The 24,362-nt window shown below is 43.1% G+C and overlaps 2 protein-coding genes across 2 annotated transcripts; both read right to left on the reverse strand.

Annotated features, from left to right (window-relative positions):
* Nucleotides 1-17,191: 17,191 nt before the first annotated feature.
* LOC147898564 (uncharacterized) lies at nucleotides 17,192-18,424 on the reverse strand. The gene is made up of 3 exons (XM_087378781.1): nucleotides 18,312-18,424; nucleotides 17,921-18,021; nucleotides 17,192-17,709 (listed from the first exon to the last, which is right to left on the reverse strand). Exons 1-3 carry the CDS (start codon nucleotides 18,422-18,424, stop codon nucleotides 17,549-17,551), a joined length of 375 nt encoding a protein of 124 aa, XP_087234907.1. The 3' UTR covers nucleotides 17,192-17,548.
* Nucleotides 18,393-21,075, reverse strand: LOC147898565 (uncharacterized). Its single transcript, XM_087378780.1, has 7 exons — nucleotides 20,580-21,075; nucleotides 19,942-20,350; nucleotides 19,748-19,816; nucleotides 19,493-19,628; nucleotides 19,225-19,380; nucleotides 19,039-19,095; nucleotides 18,393-18,937 (listed from the first exon to the last, which is right to left on the reverse strand). The coding sequence occupies exons 1-7, from the start codon at nucleotides 20,842-20,844 to the stop codon at nucleotides 18,731-18,733; spliced, it is 1,299 nt and encodes a 432-aa protein (XP_087234906.1). The 5' UTR covers nucleotides 20,845-21,075; the 3' UTR covers nucleotides 18,393-18,730.
* Between the last annotated feature and the right edge of the window lie 3,287 nt (nucleotides 21,076-24,362).

Below are 24,362 nucleotides of genomic sequence, written 5' to 3' on the forward strand. Positions count from 1 at the left end.
ATTGCTAGGGCTTCTCTTTCAGTGGTAGTATAATTAACCTCTACGTCATAACTACCTGCTTGCAAAGTAGATTGGGTAATCTTTGTTGTACTTACCAAGCTAACATAGCACACTCCTTGCTGCATATTTGGAACCATTTGTATGCACATGGAATTCAATGTCCCGATTCGGAGCCATCAATATAGGAGTTGTGATCAATCTCCACTTGAGGGTTTTGAATGCTTGTTTGCATTCTTCTATCTAGATGACATTCACCAGTAGCTCAGTAGCTTATAAAGGGGTCTTGCAATCATGGCATATGATGGCATACCTAAGTATGAACCTTCTATAGTACCCGGCATGTCCCATGAATACTTGGACACCCTTAGCATTTTGTGGGGTGGAAGCTCCATGATGATCTTGAAATTTTTCCATGTTGGTAGCAATCCCATGTCGAAAGACTATGTGTCCCAAGACTATACTCCATGTGTAACCAAGAATTGACATTTGAGAGGGTTTAAGGAGATTCTATACTCCTTGCATTTCTTCATGACATCTTCAAGGAATTTCAAGTGATCCTTTTTGCATGAGTGTATGCACAAGTCATTGAGGAAGACTTGTAGGAATTTGTTGAGAAATTCCTTGAGGCAATGTACTTGACCCTTTGAAAGGTGGATGGGGCATTGCATAAGCCAAATGGCATTAATCTGTATGTAAAAATGCCCCATTTTGTCGCAAAGGTTTTCTTTGCTTGATCTTGATGTGCAATTCGTACTTCGTTGTACCCATTGAACCCATCCAAAAAGTTGTATACTTCTGACCATGCTACATGTTCCAAAATTTTCTCGGTCAATTATAGGGGGTAGTGATCTCTAATTGTGGCTATACTAACATTTTTTATATTCACATATTCTCATCTTCTTGTTTTTCTTTGGGACAATGGCAATTGGTGACATCCAATTGGTGTGCTTGATCTCATAAATTAAAACCACTAGCATCCAATAATTTTTCTAGTTCTTCATAAACATGAGTGCTATACTTTGGACCTATCCTATAGGGTCCACATACCTTAGGCTTGGATCCTTCCCTAATTGCTATCGTGTGTACTGTAACTTTAGGGGAGATCCCTTTCATGTCCTTATAGGAACAACGCATGCAATCCCCGTATTCCATTTCTTTTTCTTCCTCTTTAATAAGATGTACATAGGCTTTCCTCTTCTCCTTCCAAGGCAAGATCCAATTTTATGGTCTTGTCCAATACCTCATAAACTGTGGTTCCCCCTATTCCTTTTGTTTCCTTGATCTCTGATTCCTTGTCTAGGAATGGCTATTGTTGTGTTTCCCCTTGTATAAATATTTCGATAAGGCTTTCATAGCATTGTGATGTGATAGCCTCACTATTCGTGCTATTGTTATCGTGAAGGAGTCTTAAAGTGTTGAATCGATACCCACTTGGTTTTCTTTTATGTGTGTACTATCCAACTCATTCTTCATGTGCACATTAGTTTTGAACTTATGAAACATCTTGCTTTGGGAGACTGGCATTGGATTCTTAATGGGTATTTTGTTTTCAAAGAGTGGTCCCTTTGTTGTTCATCCACCCTCAAGGCCCTTTGGGTTCCATTGTACTTTTGGTGGCTCCTATACTTGGGTGGGCTTGGTTAAGTATAGTTCGACCACTCTGGTTTGCATCCTTTCAAACTCATTGAAGTGCTCCACCTTAGCCTTCTGGTGTTACACATGCTCTTTATTCTTCCTTGACCATTCGTTTGTTTGTTTTTGTCAAAGGGTCTAACTTGGGATATTCTATTGCCATTAATGCATGAAGGATGGCCAAGTCGTTATCGAAGATTGACCTTCTAATGTGGCATTCTCTGCTTTTGTTTCCAAATCCCAATCAAATTCTTCACCATAGCCTTTAATGATGGCCTCTTTGGGATCACTATCCCATTCTATGCTCGCCATGAAGATAGGTACATCCACCACCTCTGATCTACATCCCAAATTGGTGGTTCTAGCTGTATCATTTGTGCGTCCACATTTCACAACATTGGATGTGTTGTTTTACAGTTGTCAATTGTGGCTAATTCCTGATTCCAATTGTTGATATCGCTTTGTCTATCACCTTCTATGGGTTTGAATTCAAGTGATGTGTGATTGATGGCTATGGTGGAAGAAGTGTCATCAAATATTCCTAGTTATAGTGGCTTGATTTCCCTAAGTTCCTAGGTTGATTTTCATAACAGTATCCCAATTCTAGATTGTGATCCTACTTGTACCCCAATCACAGAGTACTACTACCTCCCAAAGCCATGGTCTTCCCAATAATACATGGTATGCGATCGATCCTTGGGGAGCTTTCTCCACTTTAGCATTGGGGTAGACTCCCTTTGCTTCCTGAAGAGTATTGGGGCAGATGTACTTGGCATTGCAGCACTTTGTTCTGACACTAGAAAGGCTTGTGTGGCCTTTGGACTTTTTGCTTTTTTAGCAAAAAATCATTTTTGTCATGCTGCTTCCTTGTTATCACTAGTACCAGTTCGGATGCAACACTTGGTGTTGCCACACTATGGCTCTCTATGCCAATGATTCCAAGGGGTACATATGTCTTTACTTCATGGGATGGTTGAGTCTTTGCTCTAAGTGGGCAATTCATACAAGCATGCCCAACTCCACAATGTTTTTTGGAATGTACTTGAGCTACCTTTGTGAGGGCACTCAGCAATCGGATGGTTTTTTCCACATCCAAAACAATTGATAGGCACTCGATATGTGGTTGGTCTTACTTGATTGGCATATACTAGAACAAGTCCTTCAACACCATCCATGTAGTACATGGGTATTCTATTTCATACTCATATTGAGATTTTAGCTCTTCAGATTGGAGTTGTTACACTGGAACTTTTGGAGCAAGATTGGGAGCTCAAGGATACTGCGGATGATTGGGATTTTTCAATAGTTGAGGCCCTTGTATCCTCGCTAGGATGGGATTGAGCCATGGCACTGGGTTCTAGTGTTGGCTTCCTATATACTGGGATTGGTGTATGTTGGTATTGTTGGAGTTGGGGTTGTACAACCCTCATATTGTAGATGCAGGTGTGTACCTCATGGCTTGCAACATTGCAAATGGCACACCATAACCTTGGGGGTTGGGCAACTTCTGATGGGTTGAGTCTGTCCTGCAAGATGGGGCAATCATTGGCCATGTGGTTGGCCATATAGTTTGGGCGTGATACATTCTCTCTTCTTGGGTACTATATTGGCTGAGAGACATATGCAACCTTTGCTATATGGCATGTATCATTTCATCCTTTACCCTTAAGGCGATGGTTTCCACTGGGTCTTTAGTGGTGCAATCCTTGGTGGAAGTGCTTCCCTTCTTGGAAGATTTCTTGTCATGATGACTTGATTTATAGTCATCATTGTCGATGTTAGAGTCATTCATGTTGTCCTCAATGTCAATTGTAGCTTCATGAGCATCACTGAAATGTGCATAGCTACTACTAAGTTCTTTCATGTCCTTGCAAATGGACCTTTTTAGTTTAGAGATAAACCATGCAATGAGGTACTTGTCATTCGGACGGGGAACACACTTTGCTATTAACCTTTTCATTCTTCCTAAGTATGTTTTGGCCTTTTCTTTCTTGTGTATTTCCATATTTCCTAGTTGGAGGGCAAGGCCATCTTGCGAGCCATCTTGTAGCCTTTCGGTTTGGAACCTTCTTCTAAAGTACCTGGATAGCAATGCGCATGAGGCTCTTTCTTCTACGAGAAGGTCTAGGTAACATTTTGGTTAAGGCCATGGGAAATAAGGTGGCTTTGGTTTCATTTGATTAGTCACCTCCAGCACAACATGCTGCGTTGAAGAGTTGAAAGAATCTAACAGGATCCCCTCGTCCATTGTACTTTGGCATTTCCGATTTACCAAAGTGTCTTCTTCCATTGTTGTTGTTGTTGTAGTTGCATCATTGATCGAAGAAATCTTCTGAATGTAGTGTTAGATATCAATGCTCCACTCTTGTGTAACTATGCGGGAACCAGCTAACTCTACTTGTAAGCCCCCATATGAGGAGAAGGCATTTGAGTAGCTCGGTTATCTGGTAGGTCCTGGTTTGGACATTAGATGGGGTCCATGTGTGGCATGATGGCTAGACAGCTTCAGATAGAGTTGGCACACTACCAACTAGGTACACGGCTGAGAGGCAGTGCCATCTATTGTATCAGTTTTATAGTAATCAAATTTTTTATTCTCCATACTATCTGCTTCTCTCTCTTGCATACGAGATCCTGTTATCTGTTGAGCACGAACGTTGTATTGTTTTCTTACATGGTATCAGAGCTTGGGCTCTAGCAAGAAGATTTGGTAGTGTGTTTCTGTTTGCGAGCAGATTGTGAGAGATGGCCCAGCCCGCAAGACTACGAATCCCACCGTTCAGTGAAAGTGGAAAGTTGGATGGCACTAACTATCCACTCTGGAAGTTCAAGATGAAGACCATCCTAAGTGCATACAAGCTTTGGGATACTGCTATTGGGGTGGACGTGAAGTCGGTTCCGAGATTGAATCCGACCAATGCAGCACAACAGATAGTACCAACTATGGATGACATTCTCGCATGGACAAGAAGAAATGCAGATGCACTGTGTTCTATTGTTTGTAGTGTAAGTGATTCTGTCGTGGTGTTAATTCAACATGTCACCACAGTATAGGAGGCATGGATGGTCTTGAAAAATCAGTACGAGACCACGAATCAGACCCAGATTCAAATTTTGGAGACAACTCGCGAATGAGAAACTGTTTGAGCCTGAAATGGTAGAGAAGTTCATCACCAGGGTGAAGAATCTGCACGATCAGATGACTGTGATTGGCATCACCATCACTAGCGAGAATCTAGCACGAAGGTGCATACGAATTCTCCCACCAAAGTACGACGGTCTTGTTACGGCACTGAATATGCAGAACAGAAATCTGCCCCTGAACTTTGAGGATTTCATTGCAATGCTTTTGGAGGAGGAGATGCATCAAAAGATGAGGACTGGAGAAGATTCAGCTCACTCGGCTGGATCAAAGAAAGGTAAGGGTAAGGACTCTGGTAACCCATCGTCTTCTGATGATAAAAAGAGAAAGAAGAAGATCAAGTGCTTCTATTGCAACAAGGCAGGGCACAAGCAGAATGAGTGCCAAAAGAAGATTGTAGATGAGAAGAACGGAGTAAAGAAATAGTCCAGCAATAGCGCGCAGGCAGTACCAGTAGAGTTGTTCATAGCAATTGAGGAGATTTGCACAAATGCAGTTCATGTACATGTGGATGAACCTTGGATTATTGACAGTGGTGCATCACACCACATGACCAGTTGGAAGGATTGGTATACCTCTCTACATCCAGTAGGGAATGACATCCTAGTAGTAGTCAGCAATGATGCAAAATATCCAGCAAAATGAAAAGGTACGATTGCTCTCAAGTCAGATGGAGTTGTAAAATAATTGTTCAATGTTCTTTATGTGCCAGATATCAAGAGGAACTTGTTGTCCATTTCTATGATCATGGATCGGGACCTCAAAGTTCACTTTGATAAGAATGGCGCACAGATTTTGGATCTTCAAGGGAAGGTCATTGGTAAAGGTACATGGTGCAACAACATCTATGAACTCTCAGCTTTCAGAGCTCAAGCCGATGTGAGTAGCACTAAGCTATGGCATGAGAGGTTTGGTCATCTAAACCTTAGTTCTTTAAAGGAGATGCATAAAATTGGAATGATTGCAAACCTACCAAAAATTATAGATATGCCCTATGTATGTGAAGCTTGCATGATGGGCAAGCAGCATCGGCACATAAAGAGGCCAGCAGGGCAAAGGCTCCTCTAGAGCTCGTTCACATTGACCTCTGCGGAAAGATGGAGATGGAAGCTTTAGGTGGTTCCTACTACTTCATGACGCTGATCGATGACTACAGTAGAAGGATATGGATATACTTCCTGAAGACTAAAGATGAGGCTTTTAGTAAGTTCAAAGAATGGCATGTAATGGTCGAGAAAGAAACGGGGAGGAAGGTGAAGAAGTTGAGATCAGACAGAGGTGGTGAGTTCACATCAAGTGAATTCGAAAGTTACTACAAAAGTCACGAGATCAAGAGGCAGAGACCCCCACCACATACACCACAGCAAAATGGAGTAACAGAGTGCAAGATCCACGTCATCTGCAAAATGGGTAGGAGTATGATGAAAGGGAAAGATTTGCCAAAGACTTTCTCGGTTGAAGCATGTAACACTGTAGTTTACATTCTGAATCATAGCTACACGAAGGCTGTGAATGGGATGACTCCACTGCAGGCCTTTTCTAGTAAGAAACCTTCAGCTGCACATTTTAGAGTCTTTGGATGTGACTGTTTTGTGCATGTCCCTGATGCTAACAGGACCAAAGGGGAACCGAAGAGCGAGAAGTGTATTTTCTTGGGCTACAGTGAAGAGGCGAAGGGTTACCATCTCTATAATCCTGTTACCAAGAAGGTAATAGTAAGTCGCAATGTGGTATTCTCAAAACAGCCGCATCAATTAGAGGAGGATGCTTCCTTCCCAGACAACCACGACTAGGATATCCATTCAGTACAACCACAAATAGCAGACCGAACTCCCCCAATGGTGCTTGGGAGGATTCAAGATAAAGAAGAGGAAGAAGAGCCTGTAGAACCACAACAGCAATGGCCATTCCCGAAGTGGGTAAAGCAGCTTTTGGATAGCAGAGAACCTCTAGCCATTGAGGAGGAACCATCTGAACACCGCCGGTCCAAGAGATTAGAGGAGCAAAGACGGGCGCAAGAACACTTGGTCAACTATGCTTTGATGACAGAGGTGATCCGTGCTGAAGAACCCAAGTGTCTTGAAGAGACATAGGGTGATGATAGGTGGATGGAGGCTATGTAGTCGGAGTATGGCTCCATAATGAAGAACAACACTTGGGACCTTGTGGATCGACCACCAACATGCAAGGTAATCGGCACCAAGTGGGTGTACAAGACAAAGTATAAGTCCAACAGCACGTTGGATAAGTACAAGGCTCGGCTCGTGGCAAAAGGATTCGCACATGTACATGGTTTTGATTATCAGGATACCTTTGCTCCCACAGCTTGACTAACCACAATTCACATTGTTTTGGCTTTAGCAGCACAGGGAAGTTGGCCCGTGTTTCAGATGGATCTAAAATCCACCTTTCTGAATGGCAATCTTAAGGAGGAGGTATACGTGGAATAACCACCAAGTTTTGTGATCCCCGGTTCAGAAGGTAAAGTCTGTAAACTGAAGAAGGCACTTTACAGGCTGAAACAGGCCCCATGAGCATGGTACCAGCGGATTGATGCCTACTTTCTACAAAACGGGTTCAAGAGGAGCCCATCTAATGCAAATTTGTATATCTATAGAGAAGGAGGCAGGTGTATGATCGTGGTCCTTTATGTGGACAACCTTGTCATAATAGGGAACCATGAAGAGAAGATCTCGCAAACAAAGCAGTTGCTAGGAAGAGAGTTTGAAATGATAGACCTTGGACTAATGCATTTCTGTTTGGGGATTGAGGTTTGGCAAGAGCCAAAACAGATCTTCATTGCATAGCTGAAGTATGCTAGAGAGATATTGAAGGCATTTGGCATGGCTAAGTGCAAGACAGTTGGCACCCCTATGGAGGTTGACGTGAACCTCTCAAACGAGGATTCATCACCACTGGTGGATGAAGTGAAGTACAGAAGGCTTGTGGGCAGTTTGATTTACTTGTACAATACGCAGCTAGACATCAGCTTTGCGACTGGTGTATTAAGTAGGTTTTCCAATAAGCCCTGGGAGAACCATTGGAGGGTAGGGATGCGAGTGTTGAAATACACCAAAGGCACACTTGATTATGGCATGATCTATACCAAGGGCAACACCTTGACCGGATTCTGTGACTCGGATTGTGCAGGAGACGTGGACAGCAGGAGATTAGTGACAGGTTACTGTTTCTCACTTGGATCTGGAGCTGTGTCATGGGTCAGCAAGAAGCAACCCATAGTTGCTCTTTCTTCTACTGAGGCTGAGTACAAATTAGCATGTTTTGCTTCTTGTGAGGCAGTATGGTTGAGGAGGATTTTAGGGGACATGGGTGCAGTGCAGAACAAGCCTACACAGTTATCATGTGACAATCAGAGTTGCATGGCAATTGCAAAGAACCTTGTGTTCCACGCTCGCACAAAACACATTGAGATTCAATAGCACTTTGTATGTGAGCTTCCTATGACTTATCCTCTTTTTCTTTTTTGCTTTTTTCTTTTTTGTGGAGAGGTGGTTAAGCTAACCTAACCTATTGTGACCAACTGTACTATGGTTAGTTCTTCTCTCCTTACCTACTCTCTCTACCTCTCTCCTCTCTCTTTACCTCTCTCTCTCTCTCTCTCTCTCTCTCTCTCTCTCTCTCTCTCTCTCTCTATCCTCTCTTCACACACTCTCTCTCTTTTCCTATAGACGGGCAACAACGGCAATTCTTGGTGGCGAGGTGAAAATCTAGGGGCAGCGGGAATGGTGGCGCACGCGTGTGGCAGTGCGGATGCATACTGACGGTGTGGCTGCTTGCGATGGTGGATGTGGTGAAAGTATGATGGTAATGGAGTGATTATGATGATGGCAAGGAAAGGTGGCATACGCATTCATTGTGGTGCAGATGCACGACAACAGAGTGGTGGCCCATGGTGCCGGGGCGATGCCCTATACGACGGTGGTGATGATCATTGATAACGGGTGGCGACAGCCGAGGTGCTCAAGGCCCGACGTGTGGTGCTACGTGACCAAGGCCCGAGACAGCTTTATTTCCTTGCTATACTTTTAGCATAGTGTGCGATTCAAGCTATTGTGCCTATATGGATCATTGGTATATGCTTTGTGTGCATCAATATGGTGCATTTACTTGCCATATGTGGACTAATTTGGGTTTTTTGCACTCGGATCATGCTCCACATTGGTTGTAGCTATCTTCTTATGATAAGCACAATCATAGATTCCCTAATAAAATGCTGCATATTATAAATAATAGTTATATGGAGCACAAGGCATATAAAGATATCATGTGTCATGTTATTGCTCCTCTTTGGGCACACTGTCACATGGATGTTGATTATGCATGGGCTGCTTTTGTTGCACGTATGTAACATGTGATCCATGAGTATGGCAAGAACTATATGTGCCCTCTTAGGGAGATGTTGTCAAGTCTATATGTACCTGTCATGACTTGACAAAACCCTACCAACTCTAGGAATTATCTCTTACTGAGGCTACTTGCTTGTGTCGAGCTAAACATTTCCTACATTGTAATGATCATAGGAAGGTTGAGAAATGGGAAACCAAGACCAACCAGAGGGCTTTTACTAATAATAAGGCTTGCTTCTCCAAGGAGTTTTTCGAAGGCTCGCATTACAAGGCAAAGTGAAAATATTTGCAGGGTTACAAATGTGGATGGTAATTGGACTCATTCATGGGCACAAGTTGCTCAAGCATGTGTTTAGTCACTTTTCTAACTAGTATGGGAATATTGTTGCTCCGTCACATCAAGGATGGAGGATTGAAAGACACCACCAGATCATGTGGCAAATGAAAATCTCCAAGTTGGGATGGCCTTACCGTGGAATTATTATTCCTATAGTGTGATGCCATTTCACATGCAGTACTAATCCTGCTACAAATGCCACCAAGTCTAAAGAAAGGTTTGATCAAATTATTCCCCAAGAAACATTGTGTGAATCGTATGCAAAATCGAGACAATGGGATTTCATCTCACAAACAATGCGACTTCTAGGTTTTAGGAATAAAATGCACCATGTCATTTACTGGCTCTATCAAGATAGTAACACTGCTGGCATTCTGGTCGGGGATATTATTGATGAATGGACTCTTTTCTACTTAGGACGTCAAGGTTGCCCTCTTAATGCACTATTTAATGCAATAGCTATGCACCCTATGCTTCCATATATGGATCATTTAATAGAAGGGACAGGTGCATTCCATGGCTTGGGGATTTATGGAAGAAGGGCCACTAACTATGCAAGCGTATTCCTTCTTCACTCCCAAAAATGATTTGGCAATTGGTCGGCAGGTCAACTTTCAAAAATCTAAGCTTCTTTCCTTGTGTATGAAATATTGGCAACATTTAATGGTCTTTATCTATGCAAGTGGTTTGTCATCTTGTGTACCCTTTGGGGTGGGCAATCACTCGCTGCCAATAAATGGACTAGGTGTTTGAAAAGTTAAAGAAAACATCGATGTCCTGGAAGTTGGCTACTTGGCCATTGCATGTTGGCTTTTGCCTAGTTCAATAAATTGTAGTTGCCTATACACAATTTTATTGCCTTAATGATGTTTGCCAAACAAGATATTTCTTCTTTCAAGTCTACTATCATGGAGCTCTTCTAGTAATCTCACCATCGATGCAAAACCCTAAGGCTATTTTTTGTGGATCTTCTTTGCTCACCAAAGATGCATGGGGGATTGAATATTCTAAATATTCATGAATCTATTAACCCATAATAGGAAAATGGTGCTTCCATTCATACACGGTGATCAGCCATGCATATACATGATGCGACATTTTCTCTTACATTAGTAAATTGCAGCCTTTAGTCATTGGTAGCTAACCAGTGGATTTTCTCCTAGGTCATATTTATCTATCTATCTATCTATCTATACATAGACCTCTTTGTAAGACTAAATATATCCAATGGTACAAATTTTGTTGTTGTCAAGTCCAAAATTCTACAAAGAAAATAAACGAGAAAATGAAAGGGAAGAAAATGAGGTGACAATTTTTGAAAAACAAGACATACTCAACAAGCAAAGCAAGACTTACATCGACATCAATGCCCAAGCATAAGCAACTATATTGGGTTTCTAAAGAACCATAGAATCTCTTGGGCAAGTTCCATATATATCTCCATGAATTACTACCACAAAATAGCATTGGATTTCGAGAAATAATTCAAGGGCATCTTACATGATGGCAGCTGAATCTCATACTCAAACCCCCCAAATCTACATGGAAATGATAGGTCTAGGCACTTGTGCTATGGCTTGGGGAGGCTCCATGAAAAGAGCTGGAAGTAAAGAGCATGAAAGTGTGTGGATGATTTGGCAGGGTGGAGTTCAAGATGAAATTATCTAGGAAATTTGCATTGTAGATCTTAGCATCTGTTTTGGACCTATTCCTTGCTATGTTTTGAAATGATCCGATTCTTATAAGATGACAATCTAATCAGGCGTGTGACTCGAAAAGATGAATGAGTTGCTGTTCAGTGTATCTTTGGCTTTGATGCAATTCAAGAACCTCTACAACTGGGAACCTAGCTTTGAATCCAGACGAATCTATTGTCAATCCTAAAGCTTTCTAGCAGCATCTCCAGAATGATCCTAAAGTCATTAGCCAGTTGCTTGAGGTAAGAGGTCATTCTCCTTTGTGACAGATATTAGTTCTTGGTGACTGATGCTTGTGCACCATAGTGATTGTTGTTTTGCTTGAAGTAGAAGAATCACTTCAGTTCACACTTCAGCAGATGTACAGTTTCCCACACTTTAGCTCTCAAGCTCACGAAGCTCCTGCTCCTGTGCAGCCATGCATTCAAGTCGCTGTCCGTACATTGTACGACGTCCGTACTTCGGCCTTGCATTCAAGTCGCCAGTCTGTACATGCACCATCCGTATTGTGACAGAAATTACTTGCGTAATCCATACAGCCGTAGTACCTACGTTGGTCATACATCTACGCCGCCATCCATACAACCTACGGATTCCATACTGCATTCCGTCATACAACAATACGATTGACCTGGAGTCAGTTCCATCATATTGTTCTGTACATCTGCTATCAGTGCATTGTACAAATATCCATACACTGTATGGATTCCGTACACACTCCTGCATTCCGTACATTTGCAGGAGTCCGCACTTTTCTCGGTGCATTTGCAAGTCTTTTGAGCAGGTGGTCTTTGCTAGGCATTTCTGCCCAGGTGTTTGGTTGTAAAATTTGGGGCATTTTGCATTACAAAGGTCATTGGTTTTTTGCAAGTATCTCTGCTTGTAGAGAAATTGGTTCTTCTGAATCATTTGCAGGCACATTACAAGTTTGGGGCTTTTGTGCATTTTTTGGCACACATTGCAAGCAAATTGCAAAGATTGGCCAAGAAATTGGGGCTTTTGCGGGAGATTCACTATTTGGGTGAAATTTGGCTCAATTTCATATCAAAATTTGGGGCTTTTAGTTTTGCACTGCAATTTCTTGCATTTTTGGGGCTTTTAGGCAATTTGCCCTCTTTTGGATGCAATTTCCCTAAAGAAATTGGGGCTTTTGGCATTCGGATGCAATTTGGTAGTGTAAAAGCATTTTGGGAGTTTTGCAGGTAGTTTTGGACTTGTTTTTTCGTGACATTGGAGGGCATTTGCAAGATTGCATTTTGAGCATTTGACAGGCTGTGACAGTATTTGTCATTGTGGGCAGATTTTTCTTTGTAGATCTTTATATCCCAGGAAGGGATTTCACTTGGTTAGTCTACTGTATTTTTTCGAGATTATATGGTGAAAATGGCTTAGAACAACTCCAATGAGGTGTTTAAGGTTCTCACACAGGAGGATAAGTTGGATGGCACCAACTACTCCTTGTGGAGTTTCATGGTTCACAATATCTTGGTTGGCAGACATCTTTGGGATTATGTCAATGGAGATGAAGCAAGACCAAATACATCATCTACACTTGTCACTCCTACAACTGGAGGCAGGGGTAGAGGTACAAATGCAGCACAAGTAGTTGGAGCAGCTGCTCCAAGAGCTCCCACAACACAGCGGAAAAGATGGGACTCTAGAGATGCACAAGCTCTTTCAGTAATTTCTCTTTCTGTCAAGAGGTTCATTATACCTCATATTCGGTCATGCAAGACATCTATGGTAGCTTGGGAGATACTAGAGAGTATGTTTACAGCAAGAAATAATGCTAGGGTTTTCTTTCTGAAGCGAGAACTTTCCCATACACATATGGAGGAGGAAGATTCCATGAATTCTCACCTCACAAAGCTTCAGGACCTCAAGAAACAATTGCTGAATATTGATGAAGTCGTTCCGGATTCAGAGATGATCACCACCACTCTGAACTCTCTTCTTGAGTCCTATCTCGGTTTTCACACCTCGCTGAATTTGTCATTGAGGGGGGGCAGCAATCCTCTCTCTTTTCATGAGTTGGTAGGACTTCTATTGCAGGAGGAACAAACTCACAGAAATATGGCAATCCGGGCTAGCGAGCATGCTATGCTCTCCAAGTTCAAGCCCAAGGGTAAAGCACAGCAAAAGCCACATGTCAATCAGCCCACACATCAGCATAAAGCTAATTTTGGACAACCTTCTTATAAGGCAAAGAGTGATACAAATAAGTAGAAAAAGAAGGGCATCTGTCATTATTGCAAGAAGCCAAGTCATTATATTGGAGAGTGCAAGAAGCGCATAGCCAAAGAGAAGAAAAGGGATTCCTGTATGGTTGTGTCAAATGCATCAGTTCCACATTCTCATGATGGAGGAGATGTTGCAGCCAACTTTGTTGAAGAGCACTATGCCTTTCTATTTTGCACTTCAGATTTTTCAGTGGGTAGTTCTGATATTATAGCCACTAATGATGATGACCCATATGCTTTCTTGACTTGTAGTTACGATCCTTCAAAAGATGCATGTTCTTTCAGTGTTGATGAGACATTTCATACTTCGTATTTCGATAGTGGTGCTTCAAAGCACATCACTTCCAAGAAGAGTGTGTTTGTATCTTTGCATTCTCCACCCACCAAAAAGAAGGTAACTTGTGCGAATAATTCTTCTTATTCAGTGTGTGGAGTGGGAGACATTATTCTCACATCCACTGATGGCATAGATTTCAGAATTTCAAATGTTCTCTATGTGCCAGGGATAAAGAAGAATTTGCTTTCAGTGTCCTCACTCAATAGAGGAGGATTTCAGGTTGTTTTTTATGATGACAAGTGTGCAGTCAGAGACAAAGAGAATGACTATGCTTTGATGTTGTCTGGGACTTTGTATCGGGGTCTTTTTAAGCTTGATCTATATGAAAAAAGATCCCATCTTGCATTATCAGTTAACACTCCCACTACTGCGATGTAGAATATGGAGTTATGGCATGCCATGTATGGGCACATGAGCTATGGCAGCTTAATGACACTTCAGAGGCATGATATGGTTGATTCATTGCCTCCTTTGGAGTTGCCCCCTCCTCATGCATGTGAAGGCTGCATTCTTGGCAAAATGCATAGACTTCCCTTCAAAAAGGATGGTGAAATGAAAGCTACACGAAAATTACAGCTTATTCACAATGATGTATGCGGTCCCGACACCTGCTTTTGGGGGTTATCTCTATTTTGTTACATTCATAGATGACTTTACCAACTACACTTGGGTCTATGGTCTCAAGGCAAAATTAGAAGTGTTTATGCATTTCAAACACTTTGTGGCTATGGTTGAGAATGAGACAGGACTCAAGGTGCAGACACTTCGAACAGATCGAGGGGAGGAGTATATGTCTCATGAATTTGAGACATTTTTGAAAGAGAAAGGCATCATGCATCAGCTTACAGTGAGGCTTACACCCCAACAAAATGGCAAAGCTGAGCGAAAGAATCGCACTGCCATGGAGATGGATAGATGCATGTTTACAAGTAAGAAGTTGCCTCATAGGTTTTGGCTAGAAGGCCTCATGTGTGCCAACTATATTTTGAATCGGGCTCCTACAAAGGCTTTGAAGACAATCACTCCCTATGAGGCATGGCATGGGAGAAAGCCTTCAGTGGACCATTTTAGAGTTTTTAGTTGTGTTGCATATGCCCACGTGCCTGTGGAGTTTAGACACAAGTTGTCAGATAAGGCACTCAAATGCATTTTTGTGGGATATAGTTCACAAAGCAAAGGCTATCGTCTCTACAATCCTGCTACACGTAAGATTTTTGTTAGTAGAGATGTTATATTCTCTGAAAACTCCGCACATACACATGCTAAATTTCATATTCCAGCCTCTTCAGATGATGTGTTTAAGGGGATGCTTCCTATAGCATTTGGTTCCCCCGCTGAAACTCAGAATTAATAGCCACCTCCACCAGATCCACATGTATAGATTTAGCCCCCATCTGATTTAGTACCACCTCATGGTGTGGATGAAGTTGTCAGGCAAGAAATTCAAGAGATACATGCAGCAGACTCTCAAGGAGAGTAAGCTTGAGGCTCCATTGCCTGGTACGACTCGTAGTGCAATAAGGCACACAGGGGGGGGCTCTTTCAGTTGAATCAGCTTATGCAGGTACTCTTCTTGATGAGGAGCCTGAGACATTTGAAGAAGCAAAGGATAATGTGCATTGGATGAATGCCATGCATGATGAATTGCAATCCATTCATAAAAATCAGACTTGGGATGTCGTGGATTTCCACCAAGCAAGAATGCCATAGGTATACGTTGGGTTTTCAAAGTCGAAAGAAAGCTAGATAGGTCCATTGATCAGTACAAGGCTAGGCTGGTTGCAAAAGGATATGCTCAGAAAAAGAGCATAGATTATGAGGATACTTTTGCTCCTACATCCAGGATGACCACAATCAGGTCAGTTATAGCAATGGCTGTAAATTTTGAATGGAATGTTCATCGGTTGGACATTAAAACACCTTTCCTTAATGGAGACTTATTGGAAGAGGTTTATGTCAAACAACCTCCGAGCTTTGAAATTTCAAGAAATGCACATCAGGTATGCAAGCTGAATAAGGCTTTGTATGGATTGAAACAAGCCCCACGTGCATGGTATGCAAAAATTGATGCCTTTCTAACCAGCAAGGGGCTGCACAATAGTCCTATTGAGAGCACCCTCTACATCAAGAAGGATGGGGGGGATATTTCGGTATCATTCTTTATGTAGATGACATGCTCCCCACCGGATCAAATGAGGAAGTAATTGCAAATTTCAAAGTCCAATTGAAAGCTACATTTGATATGTCAGACTTGGGCTTATTACTTTTCTATTTGGGGATCCAATTTATTCAAGAGAAACGTAGCATTGTTATGTCTCAGCCCAAGTATGTTCAAAAGCTCTTGGACAGATTCAACATGCATGATTACAAGCCTATGTCCACTCCCATGGAGCCGGGATAGAAGCTTACAATGCATAATGCAAGTGAATCAATTGATGTCACACACTATAGCCAAGCTGTTGGATGCCTTATTTATCTCTGCAATACATGACCTGATATTCAATTTTCAGTTTCTCAGGTGAGCAAGTATATGCACAGTCCAAAGATTATGCATTGGCAAGTTGTAAAACGCTTCTTCTGTTACTTGCAAGGTACATAGTCTTTTGGCTTGATGTTTCCCAAGGGGAGTGACTTGCAAATGCATGCTTACAGTGACTCAGATTGGGCTAAAGACTATGATACTAGGCAATCCACCAGTGGGAGTTGTTTCTTTCTAGGACATGCTTGCTTTTCTTGGTTGAACAAGAAGCAATCTACAGTGGCTACCTCCTCATGTGAAGCTGAGTACAAGGCAACTTTCACGATGATAGTTAAATGTGTGTGGCTACATTGTTTGTTTGCTAATCTTCGTCTTTCATTAGAGGATCCTCCGATTCTCACTAATAGTCAAAGTGCTTAACAATGGCAAAGAATCCTGTGTTTCATGCTCGCACGAAGCACATTGAGATTCACTATTACTATGTCAAAGAGAAGTTGCATGCAAGAGAGATCAATATGATCTCTGTGTCAATCCATGACAATGTTTCAAACATCAAATGACATTGGCACTACAAGGGGATGTTAGAATTATTATTATATTCTAGCAATGATCAATGCAATGTAATAAGTAGATTAAGGACACTTTTCTCTCTTTGGAGGTTTTTTCCCCTAACCCCAGTTAGTTTGAATGTTGCAAACATCTTCACCAAAGCACTTTCACGTGAAGTTTAAGGCATTTAGCAATGCCTTGAACTTACATCCTTTTAGTAATTGATCATTTCCTTGTACATTGGCACTGCAAGGGGTGTTAAAATTATCATTATATTCTAACAATGACCAATGAAATGTAATAAGTAGGTAAGGGACACTTTTCCCTCTTTAGAGGTTTTTTCCCTTGATGCCAATTAGTTCACTAACTACGGTTAATGAAGAATAAGATTGTCACTTAGACAAAACCTTTCCCTGCTTTTGTATTCCTCACTTCATCTATTGCAACTTACGTTCAGCACTCTGACTCTTCTACTCTCTTTCTCCAACAGTAGGAGCCCTGCAAAATTTACGACCAAAAACAACCGCAATCAAATAGATAAGAACAGATCAATGCGGGTCATCTGTCTTCTCCCAAAAAATACCTCAATCACTTGCCACAAAGAAGCCCAGGACAAGTCTAGTCCATGAAAAATGCTTTTGCTTGTCTTCAGTCATCTCCCAAAAAATACCTCGATCACTTGCCACAAAGAAGCCCAAGACAAGTCTAGTCCATGAAAAATGCTTTTGCTTGTCTGAAACCATAACTGGTTCATTCAGGTGCTTCCAGTCAAACATTCAGCAGCCAAAAGCAACCTTGCTGCTGTAATATGGTGGATCCTGTCCAAGGGTGAGCACAAGAAGGCCAGTTGAAGAGGTATGACATTCTCTGAGCTTTGGAATCTGAGAAAACTGCCAGCAACTCCATACAACTCCCATCTTTCAAGGTCCCTGGCAAAAATCAGCATGGGAAGCAATCCATTGCAGTAGAAAAGACACGCAGGTGCCCATTCCCTTTACACTTCTGATCTAATCTCTCATCTTATGCCCAGCAGAAAATAATACAGGAACTCCCTTAAGTTCTAGTCGTGTTATTTTTGGTTTAACCTAAACCAATAAAATAATTAAATTTATTGCAGAGACGTGCAATATGTTTATACACCTGAAGGGCCCACATACAAGTTATTTCCGAGTGTTGACATCTTCATAAACATATAGAACAAGTGAGTACAAGTACTCGTGTGCACTGCCTTCAAGTTGGTTCTGTCAAAGGAAAACAATTGTCAAGATGAATAAATGATTAATTTGCAACACTTGTGATGGAAGCCGTGTATAGGAAAGTTCGAATGATTTGCAAACTCCGTGTGTGTGTGTGTGTGTGTGTGTGTGTGTGTGTGTGTGTGTGTGTGTGTGTGTGAGAGAGAGAGAGAGAGAGAGAGAGAGAGAGATCTTAGTGGGTGTGAGTGAGTGTGTGTGGGAGAGAGAAAGAACCAAAATAGAAGGGGCCCACATGGCAACAAAGTGTGTGGGACACTTTTTTAACAAAAGTGTACCTAGAGCGCTGCCTGAAGGCAATGCTAACAAATGAGTCCCACAAATAGAGAAGTACGTTGAATTCAGAGGTAGACAAAGGCTGCACCAAAATAACTAAAGAAATGAATTTCATGTAGACAAAGGTAGACAAAGGTCTCTCGTGCCCTCATCAAACTTGTCATAGACAACCAGACTAGCAGCAAGACTCTAACCTCTTCTTCAGACAAAGAATTGCTACACCGATCTTACTGCATGCCCGAACAAAGGAATCTTTAAAAGTAAACTGAGAATGATACAAGCTAACGTTTGTTTCAACCAAGCAGTGGCTTCCCTACAAAAACGAGTATGACAGCATCCCTTGCAGTCTAAATAGTACCCAGAATGCTGTCACTTTTGAACCATGCCTCTGAAGTGTAACCACGCAAGTTCTGTAAGGCTCCTATTTCCCTCCCAAAATGGGAAAGTGACCAGGATCCTCGATACTGGGTGCCACCAGCTCTTGACGATAATTACTATATCCCCCTCCAAAGCCTCCCCTAGCTCCACCACGATCACTGCGACCACGGCCACGACCACGTCTGCCAGCAGGACTGTAATACTGCTCCTCTCCTTCGGCAGGCTTTAGAAACTCATTGATGCTCACAGACTTCAAAAACAGAAAGAGCATTTGTCAACAGTCATTCACAACAAGACACAATCAATTACACATTTTCTAAATCAAGCTTCAGGACAAATCTGCAATGATACCTTTCTAGCTCTTTCCTCTTTGTCCAGGGCCTCCTTTCTCTTGCCCTTATCAGAACCCTGAAATCCACGCCCCAAGAAACAAAGAACTGTAAAAATCCCAACAGTAAACATAACAAAATATGCAGGGATAAGGTGAAACCATCTATAATAATAACCTCAAAGGGGAACGATGCTCGACCAACATACCATTTTCAGAAAAACATCCTCGTCACTCTTTCTGTCCACTATCTGCATTGACTCGAAATCTTTGTCCAGAGTGACCTTTCTTTCCTCAGTTTTCAAAGCCTCCAAAGCTTTCCTTTTCTCAAACATCACCTTTTCGTACTCATCAAGGGTCATCTCCTGTATGGACATTGAACAGCAAAATAATATAACTCACTAAGCAAGAAAGCCAACCAACATATATGGGATTGACCAAATCTTGCCATCCAGCTATGTCAGAGAATCAAATTACCTTATCTTCTTCCTCTTCGTCTTTCTTCTTGTCTGTGTCTACTGACTCCGGTTGTGCCTCCTCTTCAGGTTTCTTTTCAGTAACTTCAGGCACGGTAGACTTCTCCTCCTCGACCGCAATGGCTTCCACAGTTTCCCTGCCCAATACCAATCGCTCACCTAGAATTAACCTTAGGGCATTTAATAGAAAATAACAGGAGACAAATAATGCAAGCCCTTCCATCCAGTGGAACAGAGCATCGAGAAGTATACTTACTGCACAGCACCATGGTCCGTGTCAGTACCCCAATTTCCTCGCCCAGCACCGTCCCGTTTAACTTCGTTCCTACACGAATATGATCAGCACCATTAATCAAACTGGAATACATTACCTTCAAAAACCCAAATAGCAACAGACAACGGTATGGTATCTGTCGATATTGATATCGAGCAACCTATGAGAGGTTATACCCGCGCCCGGTGCCACTTTTGCGCTCATATTCACGGCGTCCAGGACGCTCTTCCCCATCTTCCATATAACCAAATCCACGTCCACGTCCCCGCCCACGGCCACGACCTCGACTACCATCAAATTGGCGTCTACCTTCTGCATCCTCTCCTGGAGGTGCCGCGTCTCCATTCAAGGCGGGTCCACCGCCTAGGTAGCCTCCCCTGCCACCTTGGAAATCACTGCCATTGCGGTAGTTACTGAAGCTTCGCTCGTTGTGATCAACCCCATCTCCCTGAAACCCACCATCTCGGCTAGGCCGATTGAAGCCCCCTTCAAATCCTCTGCCACGGTTCCCGTAGTTGCCTCTGGCTCCCCCACGAGCACCCCGACTACCTCGACCCCTAGCTCCATCAGCTTGTGCCTCTCTCACTAAGGAGGAGAAACATAGATCAGATTCTTCGCAAAACTAAGCTAGTAGACACATCAAACTTCACAGCAACACAAAATAGGACCGCCCACCAACAGAAGAAATACAAAGAAACAAAAGCAAGGGGTGCAAACCGTAAAAGAGAGAGGCACCCAGAGCAAAGGCCCACGATTCTTTTGCCAGATCGGGAGCCAAGAAACCACCTTGAGGGCAAAGAAGAGCGAGACGTACCAGCTTGGGAAGGCGGGCGGGGCTTGGAGGGGAGCTTGGCGAGGGGCGGCGGCGGCTGGGAAAGGAGCTGCTGTTGGGGCTGCTTCTTAGAGATCAAGGCGGAAGAAGGGGACTTGGAAGGGGGGGGAGGCGGCGAGGGTTTAGAGGAGGCAGAGGCGGCGGCGAGAGCAGCAGCAGCAGCAGCTGCTCCGGCGCGAGCGAGGAGGTCTGAGGGGTCGTCGTTTTCATCGTCGCCGAGCAAGGCGAAGAAGTTCTGGGTAGCCATGGGGCTGGGAAGGGGAGGGATGAGGAAGAGGAGGCTCAATGAGGGTAGAGGGAAGCCATGGAGGGCAAAGAGACCTTCAGAGCTTGCTACTGTTTGGCTATGGCGATCTCTGCCGCCTCCTTCTTCTTCTTCTTCTTCTTCAGGGTGAGGCTCACGACTTTCACTGTATTTCTATCTTAGAGATAGTGTGCAGTTGAATATACACCCCCGGAAAACCCTTCCCTTCTTCTGCCCAACATTTTGCACCCCCCCTTCCATCCAATTTTTATGAAAATGCTCCAACATCAGATTCATTCACACTTTTACAATTCATCTCCTACCTCCATGTGTGCATGCCCGAAGGTGTGTGCGTGTACTTGTGCACACATCCGCATGTGCCTGTGCTGGTGTATGTGGGTTCCGGTTTTTTCTTTCTCGACAAGGCACTCACACCTACTAAACACCTCAAGTGTACTCCCTGCTCCTTCCCTGCGCTGCTCCCACTGCTAGAACTATTCGCAACCCTCTCAGCCCACCCAGCACTTGCAAAATTGCAGCTTCATGAAGGCTTGCCTTTCTCGCTCCTTCCCTGCGCTACTCCCACTGCTAGAACTATTCGCAACCCTCTCAGCCCACCCAGCACTTGTAAAATTGCAGCCCCATGAAGGCTTGCCTTTCTCCAAAGTCTCATTTGTTGAAGGCTCAAAGCAGGATTTGGAGGCTCTCACAACGATTATCGGTTGTTTGGGCCAATGAGAATGCTTTGGGCATTGCAATGCTGGGCTAGAATCCTGAGATTTCAAGACGTTGGCCTGGAGCTCCAATGCTAGGCCAGCATGCTCAGCCCTCCATGGGGCTGGGAGACTTGCGTGGTAGTGGGGCTATCCTAGGCCCACTAGCATACACAGGGAAGCCCTCTAGCTAATTAGAGAGCAAAGAAGATACCAAGACCCTATCAAACCCAGGCATGCAGGACATGCCTCTCGCTCTTAGGCCTTGAGCTCACAATGCTAACACTCCATAACCAGTAGGTGCTCGATTCAAACCAGAGCGACTATACCCATATTAGGCGTCGGCTCAACATGTATTGTGTGTGGTGGAAGGGGGGGGACATATTGATCGATGTAGATGTGTGCCTCAAAACATACTCTCTCTCTCTCTCTCTCTCTCTCTCTCTCTCTCTCCTCTATGTGTGGACATGCATGCACACACACTCTTTCTTTGCTTGCATGCCATCAGCCCACATCCCATCCCACCCCATGCTTCCAACACTCCACACATGTGCGAATGTGTGGAAGTTCAAAGACTCGTATGCTCCCATCTTTTGTTTTTGAGTATTCTTATAATTTGTTCTATGGGAGGTTTTATGCAAAAGTAGGTCATTTGTTCTTAGAATTTGTTATTGGGATAATCACACTGCTTTTGTGCAAAAGTAGGTAAGGGTTGATGTGTGTGTGTGTGTGCACGTGCGTGTGCATGCACACACACACACACACATAGGCACAAGGGGGGGTGGGAAAAGGAAAGGGCGAGGACCACTCAATCCTTTTGCATCATAGTATCGCATCAAAGTGGGTGTGTTGGTTCAATCCTATGTCATGGGTGTGTGGGTTCAATCCTCATCTCTTGCTCCCTCGTGCACTAATCACTACCTGTTGTGACATATAACTCTCTCTCTCTCTCTCTCTCTCTCTCTCTCTCCACCTTTAGTACTTGATGCCTTAGGTGGGGAGGGTCTTGGAACAATCTTTTAGATTTCCTTTGTTTTTCCTTCATCCCTCCCTCCTTCCTATGCAAGATGTTCTTAGATGTGCTCTCCCCATCATGAACTATAGGGCCCACCTCTCTCAATCCCATTAACTAGTCCCAATTCACCACTCCTCCCACCTTGCACATGGGTGCCGATTTTAATGGGCAATGGCCTCCACAAAGATAAACCATCATGAAAGTTGCAATGGCCTTTGAAGTTCTCTCCTAACATCTTCTGCGTGTGGTGAACTTGCTTAATGTGTGCTTCCTTAAGAGAATACATTGTGAACGTAGACACTTGGGTTTCACATTTCCCTTGAGGAATGTTTATTCTCTATGCAAGCTACATGTAGGCATCGAGCCCTTAAGGATTGGCCCTAGGAGTACACTCTCCACTTTCAAGGGTCCCATGTTTAGTTCAAGCCAAGCCCCAAGGACTCTTAGGGGCATATAAGGGTAGGCAAAGATATGATAGCATGTGAGTGCACGAGAAATGGTAATGGGCAAGTGGGTGAACAACAAAAGTTTCATCCATGCTCCTGATGAGGCATCTATGACAGCAAGATACCTATTGTAGTATTTCTCTTCTCCACTTTTAATGATATATTCCTTCCATTTTCTCATGGTAACAGTGAGTAAGCCTATGCAAAACCATTATATAAAAAGTCCCTTGCTCCACTAAGAAGAGAATTTTTAGTGAAATTGTGACATGATGTGTTATCTTCTAGCCATGACATGGCAAAGATATAGTATGCCCCTCTTAAATCATGGATGGCCGATAGATACTTGTGCTTCTCTATCATAAGGTCATGGGGCCCTCAAAGAACAACACATCAAGGTGTTTCTTAATACCATTTAGTAGAATTAAATAATCATATTGATGTCTCATGGGGTTAAGGGGACGTTGGAGTGAAGCATCAGAGTAGAAGGGTACTCTATGCCCTTAGGCATGGTCAAGTGACTTAGATGTAGAAGTTGATAAAACACATTGATTGTGCTCTTACGTCATCCTTTTAAATCCTACCTACCTATGTTGACATTGATACTAGCAAGGACAATGGCAACCATGACAACAACCACAACCACAACCATGATCAACCTCGCCACCATCGCTGACCAACAATGATGGTGACCACCACCACTACCACTACCACTACAACGGCGGTGACAACAACTACTGCCACTGCTACCGCTACTTCTTCCACTACCACTATTGCTATTGCTACCGCTACTTCTACCGCTACCACTATTGCTACTGCTACTGCTACCACTACTACTACAACAACGACTACTACTACAACAACAATGACAGCCACAATGACTGCTACTACTACTGCTACTCCTATTCCTACTCCTACTCCTTCTCCTATTCCTACTCCTACTCCCACTCTTATTTTTACTCCTACTCCTACTCCTACTCCTACTCCTACTGCTGCTACTATTGTTGCTGCTGCTGCTACCTTTGTTGCTGCTGCTGCTACCACTACTACTACGATAATAGCCACAATGACTACTACTACTACTACTACTACAACGACGACCACAATGACTACTACACTTTGTAATAGAATAGGAACCTCTATGCTTACCTTTCCTTCTCTAGAATTCTCCCAATGAGTATCCTTAACTCTCTCTCTCTCTCTCTCTCTCTCTCAAATGCCCATCAAATAAGACAAATCTAGTGTCTAGTGTATCAACCGAGCCATGAAATACTTCACTATTTTAAGGACAAGGATGGGCCCTGAATACAAGAGTCAGTCTACTTCTTAGCAACTATAACCTTCCCAAGG

This window comes from Dipteris shenzhenensis, chromosome 9 (genome assembly GCF_047967505.1).
Source record: "Dipteris shenzhenensis isolate YYH24624 ecotype China chromosome 9, Dip_SZ_1.0, whole genome shotgun sequence".
Lineage (NCBI taxonomy): Eukaryota > Viridiplantae > Streptophyta > Polypodiopsida > Gleicheniales > Dipteridaceae > Dipteris > Dipteris shenzhenensis.

Bases quoted from the DNA above. Each gene is read 5' to 3' on its own strand.
- LOC147898564 (XM_087378781.1), bottom strand. From the start codon at position 18,424: ATGAAATTCATTTCTTTAGTTATTTTGGTGCAGCCTTTGTCTACCTCT. The intron at 18,022-18,311 runs GTACACTTTTGT...TTCCTTTGACAG, and splicing joins GCCTTCAGGCAGCGCTCTAG to AACCAACTTGAAGGCAGTGC. The intron at 17,710-17,920 runs GTGTATAAACAT...GATTTTTGCCAG, and splicing joins CTTGTATGTGGGCCCTTCAG to GGACCTTGAAAGATGGGAGT.
- LOC147898565 (XM_087378780.1), bottom strand. From the start codon at position 20,844: ATGGCTACCCAGAACTTCTTCGCCTTGCTCGGCGACGATGAAAACGAC. The intron at 20,351-20,579 runs GTACGTCTCGCT...TCTCCTCCTTAG, and splicing joins CCGCCCGCCTTCCCAAGCTG to TGAGAGAGGCACAAGCTGAT. The intron at 19,381-19,492 runs GTAATTTGATTC...ATGTCCATACAG, and splicing joins ACGAAGAGGAAGAAGATAAG to GAGATGACCCTTGATGAGTA.